We start from the raw sequence: 13177 nt of genomic DNA on the forward strand, positions 1-13177 counted from the left end.
TGACATAGAGAAAATCTTTTAATAACTTTTGCATGATCTCTGGATGATCTGTAAAAAATTTTAAGTCGATTGGATAAAATCCCTAGGACTAGTTCGTTAAAATACAACGTGGTAATCACAACAAAATGACAAGTCAAAATCAAAACGGCCGACTTCCTGTTTGGAGTAGACCATTGGTGCCAGAGACTTTTATGTGCGTTTTTGAAAATTTCAATGGGGCACTATAGAGGCATTTTGTCCCCCCCATGGGCGACGCCCCTATCAGATGTAAGAGCTCGCCATTCTTGACCTGTGCATCAATTGTCATGAGGATATGAGGTCGCTGAAGCCATCAAAAAGCCAAACATATTTGGTGGTGAGGGACCTAATTATAATAAATAGCGCGATTACAATAGGGTCCTCACGGATGACTTTGTTGTTGCTCGGGCCCTAATATTAATAATAAACAATAATAATATAAACAGCGCGGTTACAATAGGGTCCTCACGGACGACTTCGTCATCACTCGGGCCCTAATAAACAGCACGATTACAATAGGGTCCTCACGGACGACTTCGTTGTCGCTCGTGCCCTATTTCCTTCGCCCGGCCTTTGGCTGGTGCTCGGGCCCTAATAATAATTATAAACAGCGCGATTACAATAGGGTCATACAGACGACTTTGTCGTCGCTCGGACCCTCATTATTATAAATAATCATAATAAACAGTGCGATTACAATAGGGTCCTACAGACGATTTCGTCGTTGCTCGGACCCTAATAAACAGCGCGATTACAATAGGGTCCTCAAGGACGACTTCGTCGTCGCTCAGGCCGTAGTAATAATAATAAACAGCGTGATTACAATAGGGTCCTCACGGACGACTTTGTCGTCGCTCGGGCCCTAATAATAAACAGCATAATTACAATAGGGTCCTCACGGACGACTTCGTCATTGCTCAGGCCCTAATAAATAATAATAATAAACAGCACGATTAAAATAGGGTCCTCACGAAAGACTTAGTCGTCGCTCGGGCCCTAATAAATAATAATGAAAAGCACAATTACAATAGGGTTCCCCAGCTCCCGCGGGCTTGGACCCCTAATAATAAGAAAAATCCACACAAAAACAATAGGGTTCCTAGCATTGCTGTTCCTGGGAAATGCTTCTGCTTGCATACGCATTCCCCAGGCCCTGCGGGCTTGGACCCCTCATAAAAATCTGAACAAAAACAATTGGTTTCCCAGCACCGCTGGTCCTGGGAAATGCTTCTGCTTGCATACGCATTCCCTAGGCCCCGTGGGCTTTGACCCCTAATAAAAATCTGAACAAAAACAATAGTTTCTGGGAAACGCGTTTGCTTGCATACGTGTTCCCCAGGCCCCACGGGCTTGAACCACTAAGAATAATGATAAACAGTGCGATCACAATAGGGTCCTACGAGGACAACTTCATTGTTGCTGCCAGTACTGTGGCCTTGTTCTTGACACATTTTTCTGTTAAGTGTTTGGGCTGATTTTCACAACTTTGCTGTTGACTTTGTTGTATTAAAGAGCATAAAAGAGATTTTGTGTATGTCGTCCATATTTTTAAATAAGGATTTGTGCTGATCTGGGCATACGTACATAAGCTTTAACTTTATATTGTTATTTGGCAATTAAAGCCACTACAAGGAACGTTTAACTGGATATGCAAAAGTCTCTCGTTTCTGCTGATGTCTGTACGTGACCTACAACAGCAAATGAGACCATCGGTGTGAAGACAAGCTATTTCTATATAGTGTATATCCATACACTGGCTCCGGGTCTGCCCCAGGTCGCTTCCAGGACGAAACGATTTACGGTACTCAAACGGCACACATCATCTTACCTAGCTACTTACATTTATAGTGACTCTTATTAATAGTCGCTATTCCTCCTCCTCGACCCGACGTCTGCGGGGAGTTAAAATAGCAGCAATCATCGGGTAAAAGTTCTGTGAAAGCACTGGACTCACCAACAGTCAGCCATGTCTCAGTCACACAGAGAAAATCCAATCCTTGGGAAGTCTGGAAATCCTTCAGGATAAACGTTTTGTTCATTAGCGATCTAGCATTTACCAGCCCGACGAGTCTACGGCGTTAGATATCCGGGGAGCCACACACAGAGGCCGTAGGTTGCGCAGATTCACCCCGCGCCAGCAGGGACGAGGAGAGCAGGGGCCATGGGGCTGGAACACCTCATCCGGGCCGACGACAGGTACCAGCCAGGCGTCGACAGGGTCCAGTGAGTGCTGAGAAATAAAGAGGTGAGGCACCGCTCCATACTCAGTCCAAGAAGCCGTGGAAGTGCTCGCCAAACAGGCCTTCAGCCTTACCAGCCGACCGCTGCGTTTACCCCGGCGGTGGTGGCGCTTACGCTGGAGAGGTGGAGCTGGGGCGCGGCAGAGGTGAACTGGGATCCCCGATAGGAGCGGGGGCAAAGTTTTCCCGTCTTGTTGTTTCATTCATCCCCAAAACAAACACATGCGCGAGCCAGGTAAGCGTCTTTACGACAATACGCGCTAGAGCTCATGGGAAATGTAGGCTTCATTACGGCAAAACGCTACCGCTTTTGTCCACAGGGTCGCCAAAATCAACTCAAAATGAAAGTTCCTTGTAGGGGCTTTAAGTTATGGTGCATCTCAGGTGATGTGACGCAGTAATCCAAAAGTAATGTAACTAGTAGTGTAACAAATTACTTTCAGCAGTGAGTAATTAAGTAAAGTAAGGCATTACTTTTAAAGAAAAGTAACTAGTAATGTGTAATGCATTACTTTTTATGAGTAACTGCCCCAACACTGGTGTAATGAATAAATTCTTTGACCTCAAGTAAAGTGGTACCATTTTGATTTGTCATTAAGATGTCATGATATCTTAATGACAAATTAACTGTAGATACCTTCAAGTAAAGTGTTACCGTTGAAGTAAAGTGTACCATTTTGATTTGTCATCATGATATCTTAATGACAAATCAAAATGGTACCACTTTACTTGAGGTCAGAGAATACCCTGTCATAATGGTGTCAAGACCAGTGCTGGGCCATTTTTATTTGTCATTAAGTTATCATGATATCTTAATGACAAATCAAAATGGTACCACTTTACTTGAGGTCAAAGAATTTTTTCATTACACTGTCATCATGTCGTCATGACAGCCAGTTTTGTGTCGTATCCTGCCAGATATCTATCTGACCGAGTGTTAGAATCTGTCTGTAACCTTGGACATCTAATTATAATAATTATTATGTCACCTTGTCATAAACACAAAAAGAGGTGCATTTTTTTGTCATAGTCATAGTCATATTTATTAGTTCTTCACCACAATTGTGGGATGGAGTACAAACAAGACAAAAAACAAAACAAAGCAAATGGTAAACAGTCAGAATGAGTCATCACAGATCAAAATAAAGGAGCAGCTGCAACCAAGGCAACCAAGCCTGCACTCAAGTGCGACCATATATTATTTCATTTAAAAAGTGGCAAAACATTGTTAAAGAAAGCACCCAATTTACATATTGTTCTTGAATTATCAGTCTGCAATAAAGCTATACATGTGAACATAGATGGGCGGTTTAAAAAATATTTAGCCAACTACTTGTTTCTGTTCTCAGAGATGGTTATATTTTTACATTCAAACAAAACATGATATTCATCTTCCAGGTGGCCATCATTACACAAATTACAAAACGTTTCATTCCTTTCCAGACCCTTGTATCTACCTGCTATTTTAGGGAGTCTATTATTAGAAATTCGAAAGTTACAGATGGCCTGACTATACTTCTTGTTAATGTCAAGTTGTTATGACAAGGACATCTTCTGTTAATGTCCTCCTGGTTAATATCAAGTTGTCATAATCAAGACAACCCAAACAATGTCAACTTGTCATTACAAAAACCGAATGACACTTAATGACAGCAGTCATAAACTTTATGACATGTACATAATGTTTATGACAAGTTCATGACAGTGTCATGTCACAGTTATGACAGTGTCATATAACCCTTATGTAGATATCTTCAAGTAAAGTGTTACCGTTAAAATTAAATTTGTAGCTAAAAGTATGCAGGAGCAGTTGCATTTCAAAGTGGAGAAGGTTATTTTAAAAAATATAAATGGTGAAAACAAGAAAAGTCATAACATACATGTCCCTGAGGAGCTGGACAATGCGATAGAATAGTTGCTGTAACTAAAAGTATGCAGAAGTAGTTCTGCAATTGAAAAATGTATGGAAGAATTCAGAATAATAAACATTTGGATAACAACAGTGTGAATTCTGAATAAGCATTCACGTAATAAAGAGCAAAGAGAATAATATTAATGACTAGGGCTAGGTATTGCCACTGATTTCCTGAATCGATTCAATTTCGATTCAAGGGGATTCGATTTGATAACCAATTCGATTCGAATTGGTCCGATATCAATTTGACTGGAGATTTTTCAGTCACAATACCATTTTTTTCTAGTATGTGAAAGAGATTCTTAGAGAACTAATAGTGTAACATTTACAAGGAATTTTTAAAAAGAATAAATTCATCACAGGATTAAAACTGAATATTTTATCACTAATTGTTTCTAGAGCAGCAACAGTAATATTAAAACATAAAAAAATATAATAATAAAAAATATTAAAAGTCACAACATCAACTTAATATCTCACTGGAAACAAAATAAAAATGTCAATAAAATAAATGATATTCCTGACCTCACAATATTGTGTGAAGTTTAGAAATAATAAAGAACACAGACATCAGTCAGTATCAGTCCTCCTATTGTCTGTGCTCCTCCCTCTGCTGCTCAGAAGGTTCACTGCCTGTAGGTCACATGACCATCGGTGAGTTTTAAGATACGAGACAAACTGAGCTAAACCCTTTGACATAAACAGTTGTTGTTTTAGCTTGTTAGTAACAATTTGCTATTCGCTGGAAAGTGCTCTGTGCTTGTTTATAACATAATATTAGCAGCACTGGATGAGAGACTGTGGACAGAGCAGACTGAAATATCACTTTTCTACATGTTTACATGTTGCTTAACAGCTGTATTAATAAAGTATTGGCTTTTTCCTCGAGGAGGTTTTATTACACTCACAGTAACAAGCGTAGTTGTTAGCTCAAGTTATCTTCACCTCTCTGTCTCCACTGCAGATCTTTACTCCGTGTTTGTGTGTGTCCGTGTGTGTGTGTGTGTGTGTGTGTGTGTGTGTAAAAGTGGCGCAGCAGCCAGGACGCACAGACAGTGGGAGGAGATACTGCAATATGATAATACATTACAACCAAATGTAAAAAAGTAAGCTAACAGTTACAGATAAAAGAGCAGGTAATGTCGGAGCTTCTCAATACTACGGTCGTTTGTAACTAAGCGCTGTGGCTCGTTTACTACCAGCGTGATTAACAGGGTTAAAGCTTCACACATCCGTGGGAAAAAGCATACCTTAAAAGGTCAATATCAGATTACACGAATCGATATTGGGTCACTCCAGTGAAGATCATTTTGAATCGGATGAAACCATTATTTTAACCCAGCCCTAGTGATGACAGTGTGCGCATTTATTTAGATATTGGAAGGGCCCATGTTTAGTGAGGAATACTGATCTATTGTACAAATAATTCCAGCATAGTGTTAATCCAGGCTGTAACCTTCACCAGTACATTTTATACATTTTCCATGTGCTATTATCTCTACTAAATGGAATGATGGTGTCAGTATTAGTGTTTTTGAGAGACCATGAAGCAGGACTGAAACCCTGATATCCAGTGGATAATGGACACTGATTACTAACTCAGATTATCATATTTATTTGTGTGTGTGTGTGTGTGTGTGTGTGTGTGTGTGTGTGTGTGTGTGTTTTTGTGAGACAGATAGTGTGTGAAGACGCCATTGTCTGAACAGCTTAGCCTGCACTGTGGAGGCAACACTTCTTCCTTTCCTTCATCAGAGCTAATGCCTTGTTGGCTCCATCCCCCCTCATGTTTCTCTGTGTTTCAGTTCCACACTGTTGTTTGGTGGCAGACATCTCAACGCATCATTGGTCAGGCCACTAAAAAAAATGGAAATCTGTCAGCACACTGAAATTACTGATAGTTATCTCCCTCTTCTGACACCACCACTTTTGCAGACTCCCTCCCTTCAGCCCCTTCTCTTGTGCTTCTTTCTCTGTCAGCCATCTTTCACCAGACCACCTCCCCTCAGTGCAAGAGGGGCTGAGGATTTACTTTTTTTTTTACTTTGCCCCTTTATTCTTATTCTCTCCATCCATTTAACTTCCATCCAGATGCTGACAGATGAATGATTATGCTGAGTCATAGTTATTTACAATAGAGATGTAGAACTTAACCGCAGATGATCATCTTAAAACCTATAAAGAAATGCTTTGGAGGCATTTGCGTAATCACCATGGACGAAAGAGGGAAATTTGACCTGTCTAAAAATTGCCATCAGTCGATACACATTCAAGTTCATATGCTTAATTACGCTCAGATGGTTGGAGGCAGCATTCATTCTACAAGGTGCAGTGGCGTTACGCACCACAACAGAAACAAAAGAGGAAGATGAGATAAAACTGTCAGATGATAGTGCTGAACTGTGTCGCTGTGAACTGACCATGTTATCATTATGTTGTTGGTCAAAACACACACACGGAGTGCACTCCGTCTGTGATCCTTAGCACTCCGGCTGCTAGTTTCCCGGCGCGGTGCAGAGTGACGAACCACGCGAAGAGCTAGTTTCGAGCAGCGCAACCCAAGGCGCACTCAGTTTGGTAGTTTGGCAGACCAAGTTGCGCTGAGATGGGTGTGGCAGCGCAGCAGGGGTAGGTGTCGACAGATCAAGCTTGGCGCAGTGACAGTTTTATGCCAAAAGGCTTCGCCGAAGGTGCGCTAAAAGCTCGTCAGCTGAAACCAGGTCTACTGTCAGCGCAGGTGGAGCGCAGCCGATGTAAGTCAAAGTTTGGCTGACTGGCGGACAGTGCGCACACGTCACCAAAACCTCACAGGCAGGTTTCCAGAATGTCAGGCACATTAACAATGCAATAAATACCCACAAACACTATTCAATGCAAGTATCTGCAATCAGAACATAAATGTATCTCTATATCGACTGTCCCGTCACATCTGATGTCAGATCAAAGGGGACTGACACCATTTGGCACGTTTGGCACGTTTGGCACGCGTAATGGAAACCCATCCTGATTTGATTAACTCAGCTGCAAACTAATGAGTTCCCATCCCTTTCAGCCAACCACAAACAACCACAGCATCAGATAAGGAGTATATATTCGGCATCTGTCATCTTAGAAAAGTCAAAAGAAAAGAAACAGAGTGAGACTGCGAGAGAGAAATAGAGAGCGCACGCGCACGAGAGAAACGCATCATTGATTTACAATTGTGGTGACCTCCTCCCAGGCTACCTTTGCATCATCAGCCCGTGGAGGTCTGCTCGCAGTTCCGTATATTCGGACACTGCGAGCTTGGACCTCCCGGACCAAAACATCAGTTTCCTCCTGGGAGAAGTTTGGCTGTCTGATGCTGCTGCTCTCTTCTGCCATGGCGAATTGAGTCATTACGTCTTTGTGCGTCGCATTAAAGGGTGAGGAAAGGGGCTCATTTGATTGGTGTGATGTGAATTGGCTGTGTAAAACCCACTCCACGCCTTCTCTCCTCCCTCTTTCTACCTCGCCCAGTCTGCGAAACTAGAGGCCAACATCTCACGTGCACACAACTACACGCTGATGTCTCAACCCCCTGCACCAGCCAGAAACAACTGCTTATATAGACCCTTCCATCAGCAGGAGTCAATCTAGGCTGTACCGTACCATTTCTGAAAGGGAAAACCAACACCATTCCAGAAACAGGTAATTATAGAGTTCAACTTTCTTACTTGTCTCAGAGCACTCAGCCAGAGCGTACCATTTAACATACATAAACAGATGACAAACACAAGTATCTCACTTACCTAATTTACCTATGACGGTGAAAATGGGGACAAATGATGTCTTCTCACTCACTTTGTTACACTGCTCAGTAACCCAAGGAAAACAAACTCAGTTTTAGGTTTAAACCACAGCAGGAAACCAGTCTTTCACTTTTGCCCATATCATACTTTTAGGAGGTATGTTTGCTCATTTGCAATGTGAGTATTAACAAGAAGGCAAGGCAAGTAAGAGCATGTGAGGTCGACTAAGTGGATCTTCCAGAGATCATTCATTTTTCATGATTTACTATAAACAGAGCTTTAGCACTAAAGCATAGGCCTCAACTCGTCTCTCTCATTACATGTTTGAGCGATCTATGTTGTGTGAGGTGTGAGGAGATGACAGCAGTGGCCATTTTGTTTTGTCCCCTCCCCCATTGTTTTGTGGGGTGGGTCTTCTTGCAGAGGACATGAAAGCACTCATGCAGCACTGTGCATGAGGGGGTGCATGCAGATCCCTGTAGCATCTTTGTGGCTGATGAATTGTGCTGTGTTGTGACTGAGCCCACAGTCTGGTATTTTTGCTTAAGCAACAGTGAGTCAATTAGAGATGATCTCACAGGTAATGACTCCTGACTGGAATTTTTTTTTTTCTGTTTTATCCCTCAGTTCTCCAGGGCCCATTCCTCTCTTTCTTTCAGCACTTCCCTGCTTTCTCTTCTGCATTTCTCTTTTACCAATATTACAAACACAGTCTGTACACCCTATCCTGACCTTTCTCTGTGGTTTTCCCTCCCATCTTTGCTTCTTTCTGTTTCATCACAAACATAACCACTATGTCAAGATTAGGCCTTTGATGATGTTAAATGATAGTTATCTGCAGGCTCCCTTGACTTCTCTCATCTTTGGCATTCTTCTTTGTCACATGTTGAATATTGGTGGCGCTGTTTATATGTCTGTTCCAAATGTCTTACATTATCCAGTGATTATTACTTGATTTTACCAATTTTTACTCACCTAAAAGTATGTTTTCAAAGTAATAATCATAAGTAGTCTTTTTTAACCTTATACATCTGTTTTCTTCTACACATTCTCACTCTAACCTTGTCACATGGTCATGGACTTTCCATGTCAAGATATGACATCCAAGGTACCCTGGGTGCATTGGTTGTTGATGTTCTTGGACATTGTGCCAACTTCGGCCTGTTATGCATTGTCTGTTTTAAAAATATATTTTAGTTTTCACGAAAAAGTACAGTTTGCATACAGTGTCTTTCAAAATTAAGCACTACCTCAGTACATCATTGCGATTTGACTTTTTTTTTTCCTTCCTTTTTTCCTTCCTTAGGAAAAAACGAACAGGGGTTGGCTTTAAAATCTTATAGGAAGCAAACACCTGGGTGAAGGTCTGTGGTTGCTGGACCCATCCACTATGCCTCCCACCCAACATATTCTCTCCCTTAACTTCTGTCGTTGTCCCGCCGCGTTTCCCTCTGACGCCACTGGGTGCTTTTAAACAATGCCTTTAACAGTGACTGGCCAAATATCGTGCCGTCACAAAAAGATGGCTTTTTTCATTGGTGTCTGACACCAGAAGGTCACTGCCCAAACATGATTACTTCAGAGTGAGACCAGTTTGGTTTTCTTGCCTTTTAATATATACCCACTAACTTTTGACCTAGGAATGATAAAAAAAAAATGGCCACACACCTTGATTATTTAGATATTAAGCTCATAAAATGAATGGACTTGATCTCAGCTATGTTAAAAAAAAAAATAGAAACATAAATGTCTTGTTGTTTTAATCAGGAAGCAGCAGATCTAAAAGAATTGCTACTGTCTTGCACTGTCTTATGGAGATTTGTGAATGGACTTGGACTTGCCCTCAAGGACTTGAGATATGCACTGACATTTGCTCTGACAGGATTTGAATCTTGGGCTGGATTTGTACTAACATGATTTTTTAGCTCTAGTTTCTGTTTTCATCTGAAGTCATGATGCTGATGAAGATATTCAAACCCAAACTAATTTGTTTTAATTGCTGTACTTTTCATTAAATAGAAATATTGTTAATGTCATGGGCCTAATTGGAATTTGGCAAACTGTCAGATGACTGAAAATATACTATTCCCAGCACCTCTCTTCTTTTTTTCTTCTCACCACAGCCAGGGAAGAGAATGTGGCCACTTTCCGTGGCTCAGAGTACTTCTGCTACGATCTCTCCCAGAACCCCATCCAGAGCAGCAGTGATGAGATCACACTCTCCTTCAAGACATGGCAGCGCAACGGCCTTATCCTTCACACCGGCAAGTCTGCTGACTATGTCAACCTGGCGCTGAAGGATGGAGCTGTCTCCCTCGTTATCAACCTGGGCTCCGGTGCTTTTGAGGCCATCGTAGAGCCAGTCAATGGGAAGTTCAACGACAACTCGTGGCATGATGTCAAAGTGACCCGCAACCTCCGACAGGTAAGGCACAGAGGTGGATGTACAAAATAAAACTATACTGATGATGATGCAGAGCAGTTGAGTTAAAACGTGGTACGGGGCTGTGAAAATGTCAGTTTAATGAGTGAGACTGAGTGAGATTTGGTGAAGTCAGTGCATTTTATGAGTAGAGTTATTCCATTATCCACAACAGGGGTTGGGGTCTTCACTTCTCAACCCCAAGGAATTTTGTTAAAAAGTTCCACAGTCAAATTCTCAATTTTGAAGCATTTATCGATGCAAAGCAAAGTCAATATTCGTGGTCAATGACAAATTAATATATAAGCAGTGGTCGAATTGAGGGGGGATGAGGGGGGATGCCATCCCCTTTGTTAGAAAATTGACCAAAAAGCATCCCCCTTGTTAATCTAGAATCTGTGTGTGCAGGCACGGACGTAATTTGAGAGAGAGACACAGGGAACATGTCCCCCGCACTTCCCATATCTATGCCCTCTGTCCCCCACACTTTTTGCAGCCGTTACAACCGTTCAATTCGTTTTTATCATGTGGTAATGTGTTTTTCCAAGCCGTCTTTAAACGCACCATGAGTAGACTGCATCGGGCGCATACACATGCTGTCATTTTGTGATCTGAATCAATCGCACAGATGAGACAGTGGATGGACAGTGCCGCTGTGTTAACTATGTTCAGCAAACCAGCTAGCAAGAAGCAAAAAACCTTGTAGCTACAGTTTCTTCCAAACAAACCGTGGAAGCTGAGTAATGCTGTTGCAGGTAGATAATGTTAGCTAAATGATGAATAATTAATAGATGCCAGTGTATCAAGTTAAGCTAGTTAACAAGAACACTAATATTAATGTTACCTATGTTAACTACATTGCTAGCTAGTTTCATGCTATGAAAAACCCACTCCTCCTTAATAAGAACTTGTGCTCACTAATGCTTTGCACATATTTTTTTTAATATTTATTGCTACAATATAAAGAGCAGGGTCAGGGAGGAGACAGTGGACCAGAGGCCAGCAAGGATGATCATGCAGGGTCCTTACAGGTGAGGAGAGATTATAACTGTCTGAGAGAAAATATCTAGAGTACAAAAGTGACTGTGCGATTAATTTCCACAGCTATGTCACCACTACTATTCCTAATTCTATTTATGAATTTTGCTTTGCATATTTATTGTCTATATTAATGCAATAGATAGAAGAGGGAAAGGGAGAAACCAGGCAGGTATCAGGACAGGGACCTGACAGCATCACCAATTATCAGCCAAGGAGTAAGGAGAAATTATAACTGGCTAAGGAAATGTCTATAGGATAAGAGTAACTCTAAGATTAATTTTCACAGCTATTTTAGAACTAATCTTATTTATATTCTAAACATTTTTTTGTCTGTATTGCAATAGCAATATTACTGCATTATTTGTGTTTTTAAAGGCAGCAGGTATAGGTCATGCCATTTTTCTTTATCTTGATTAATTTTGCACATCTGTGCTGTCATATTTGATTATGTGTGCATGCAAAAAAATCAAAGCTACATTGCATCCCCCTTGTTAAAAAATAACAATTCGACCACTGTATATAAGTGATCAGTATACTTGCTAACCTCCAGACCCCATAGCTATAATGATGTTGATTAATCACCCTGAGTGACTGACAAAGCTGAAACCACTAACTCACTAAATGCTTTTTGGTGCATCATGCTATTTATGGACTATTTCTATTTGACAATTTATATTTGATGAAATTGATTCCTGAGATAGCACATTGAGCTCCAGCAAGAAAAAAAGAAATGTTCATTTGCATGAATTAGTAAGGTAACATATGTTATTTAGATAATTGTTGAGACAGCGAGTATCTGTTCCATCTACAGTATCTCACATAAGTGAGTACACCCCTCTCATTTTTGCAAATATTTAATTTTATCTTTTCATGGGACAACGCTATAGAAATGACACTTTGATATAACTTAAAGCAGTCAATGTACAGCTTGTATAGTAGTATAGATTTACCTTCCTCTGAAAATTACTCAAAACACAGCCATCAACATCTAAACAGCTGGCAACATAAGTGAGTACACCCCACAGTGAACATGTCAAAATTGTGCCTAAAGTGTCAATATTTTGTGTGCCAACCATTATTATCTAGCACTGCCTTAACCCTTTTGGGCATGGAATTCACTAGAGCTCACAGGTTGCTTCAGGAATCTTCTCCCACTCCTCCATGATGACATCATGGAGCAGATGAATGTGAAGACACAGTGGTGGCAGCATCATGGTTTGGGGCAGCATTAGTGCTGCCACCACTATACTTGACTGTAGGCAAGGGACGGTTGTCATGGTGCTCTTCACCAAGGTGCCACACATGCTGAAAGAGCACCAGGACAGCTGTCCCTTGTCTACAGTCAAGTATAGTGGTGGCAACATCATGGTTTGGGGCTGCATGAGTGCTGCCGGCTCTGGGGAGCTCGGTTCATTTAGGGAAACATGAATTCCAAGCAGAGCATGATCGCCACCCTTCAGAAACTGAGCTGCAATGCAGTTTTCCAACATGATAATGACCCAAAACACACCTAGAAGATGACAACTGCCTTGCTGAGGAAGCTGAAGGTGAAGGTGATGGACTGGCCAAGTATGCCCAAACCATCTCGATTAACTGACGTATTGCAGTAAGCGAGTTGTGTCATTTCCGGTGTTTCTGTGACAGCGTCTCTATGCTGCTCTGGTGAATTCTACTAACCTGCTTTCTCACTTCAGTTGCTTTAACGTTGCTTTAACGTCTACTTCAAGTCTTAACCCACACAGGTTCTGTTTAAGCACTTAACGTTATAGCT

General features: G+C 41.3%; 1 protein-coding gene across 11 annotated transcripts in view; it reads left to right on the forward strand.

Moving 5' to 3' along the window:
* Positions 1-13177, forward strand: part of nrxn3a (neurexin 3a) — a 735897-nt gene that overhangs the window by 218894 nt on the left and 503826 nt on the right. For all 11 annotated transcript variants that reach the window (XR_007450902.1, XR_007450903.1, XM_049596227.1 and 8 more), the window contains one exon: positions 10067-10368. Coding sequence is in view for 9 of the 11 variants with exons in the window: in XM_049596227.1 (XP_049452184.1) it covers positions 10067-10368 (302 nt within the window). In the remaining 2 variants the exon portion in view is untranslated. The remainder of the gene's footprint in view (positions 1-10066; positions 10369-13177) is intronic.

This window comes from Epinephelus fuscoguttatus, linkage group LG14 (assembly GCF_011397635.1).
Source record: "Epinephelus fuscoguttatus linkage group LG14, E.fuscoguttatus.final_Chr_v1".
NCBI classification, from domain to species: Eukaryota; Metazoa; Chordata; class Actinopteri; order Perciformes; family Serranidae; genus Epinephelus; species Epinephelus fuscoguttatus.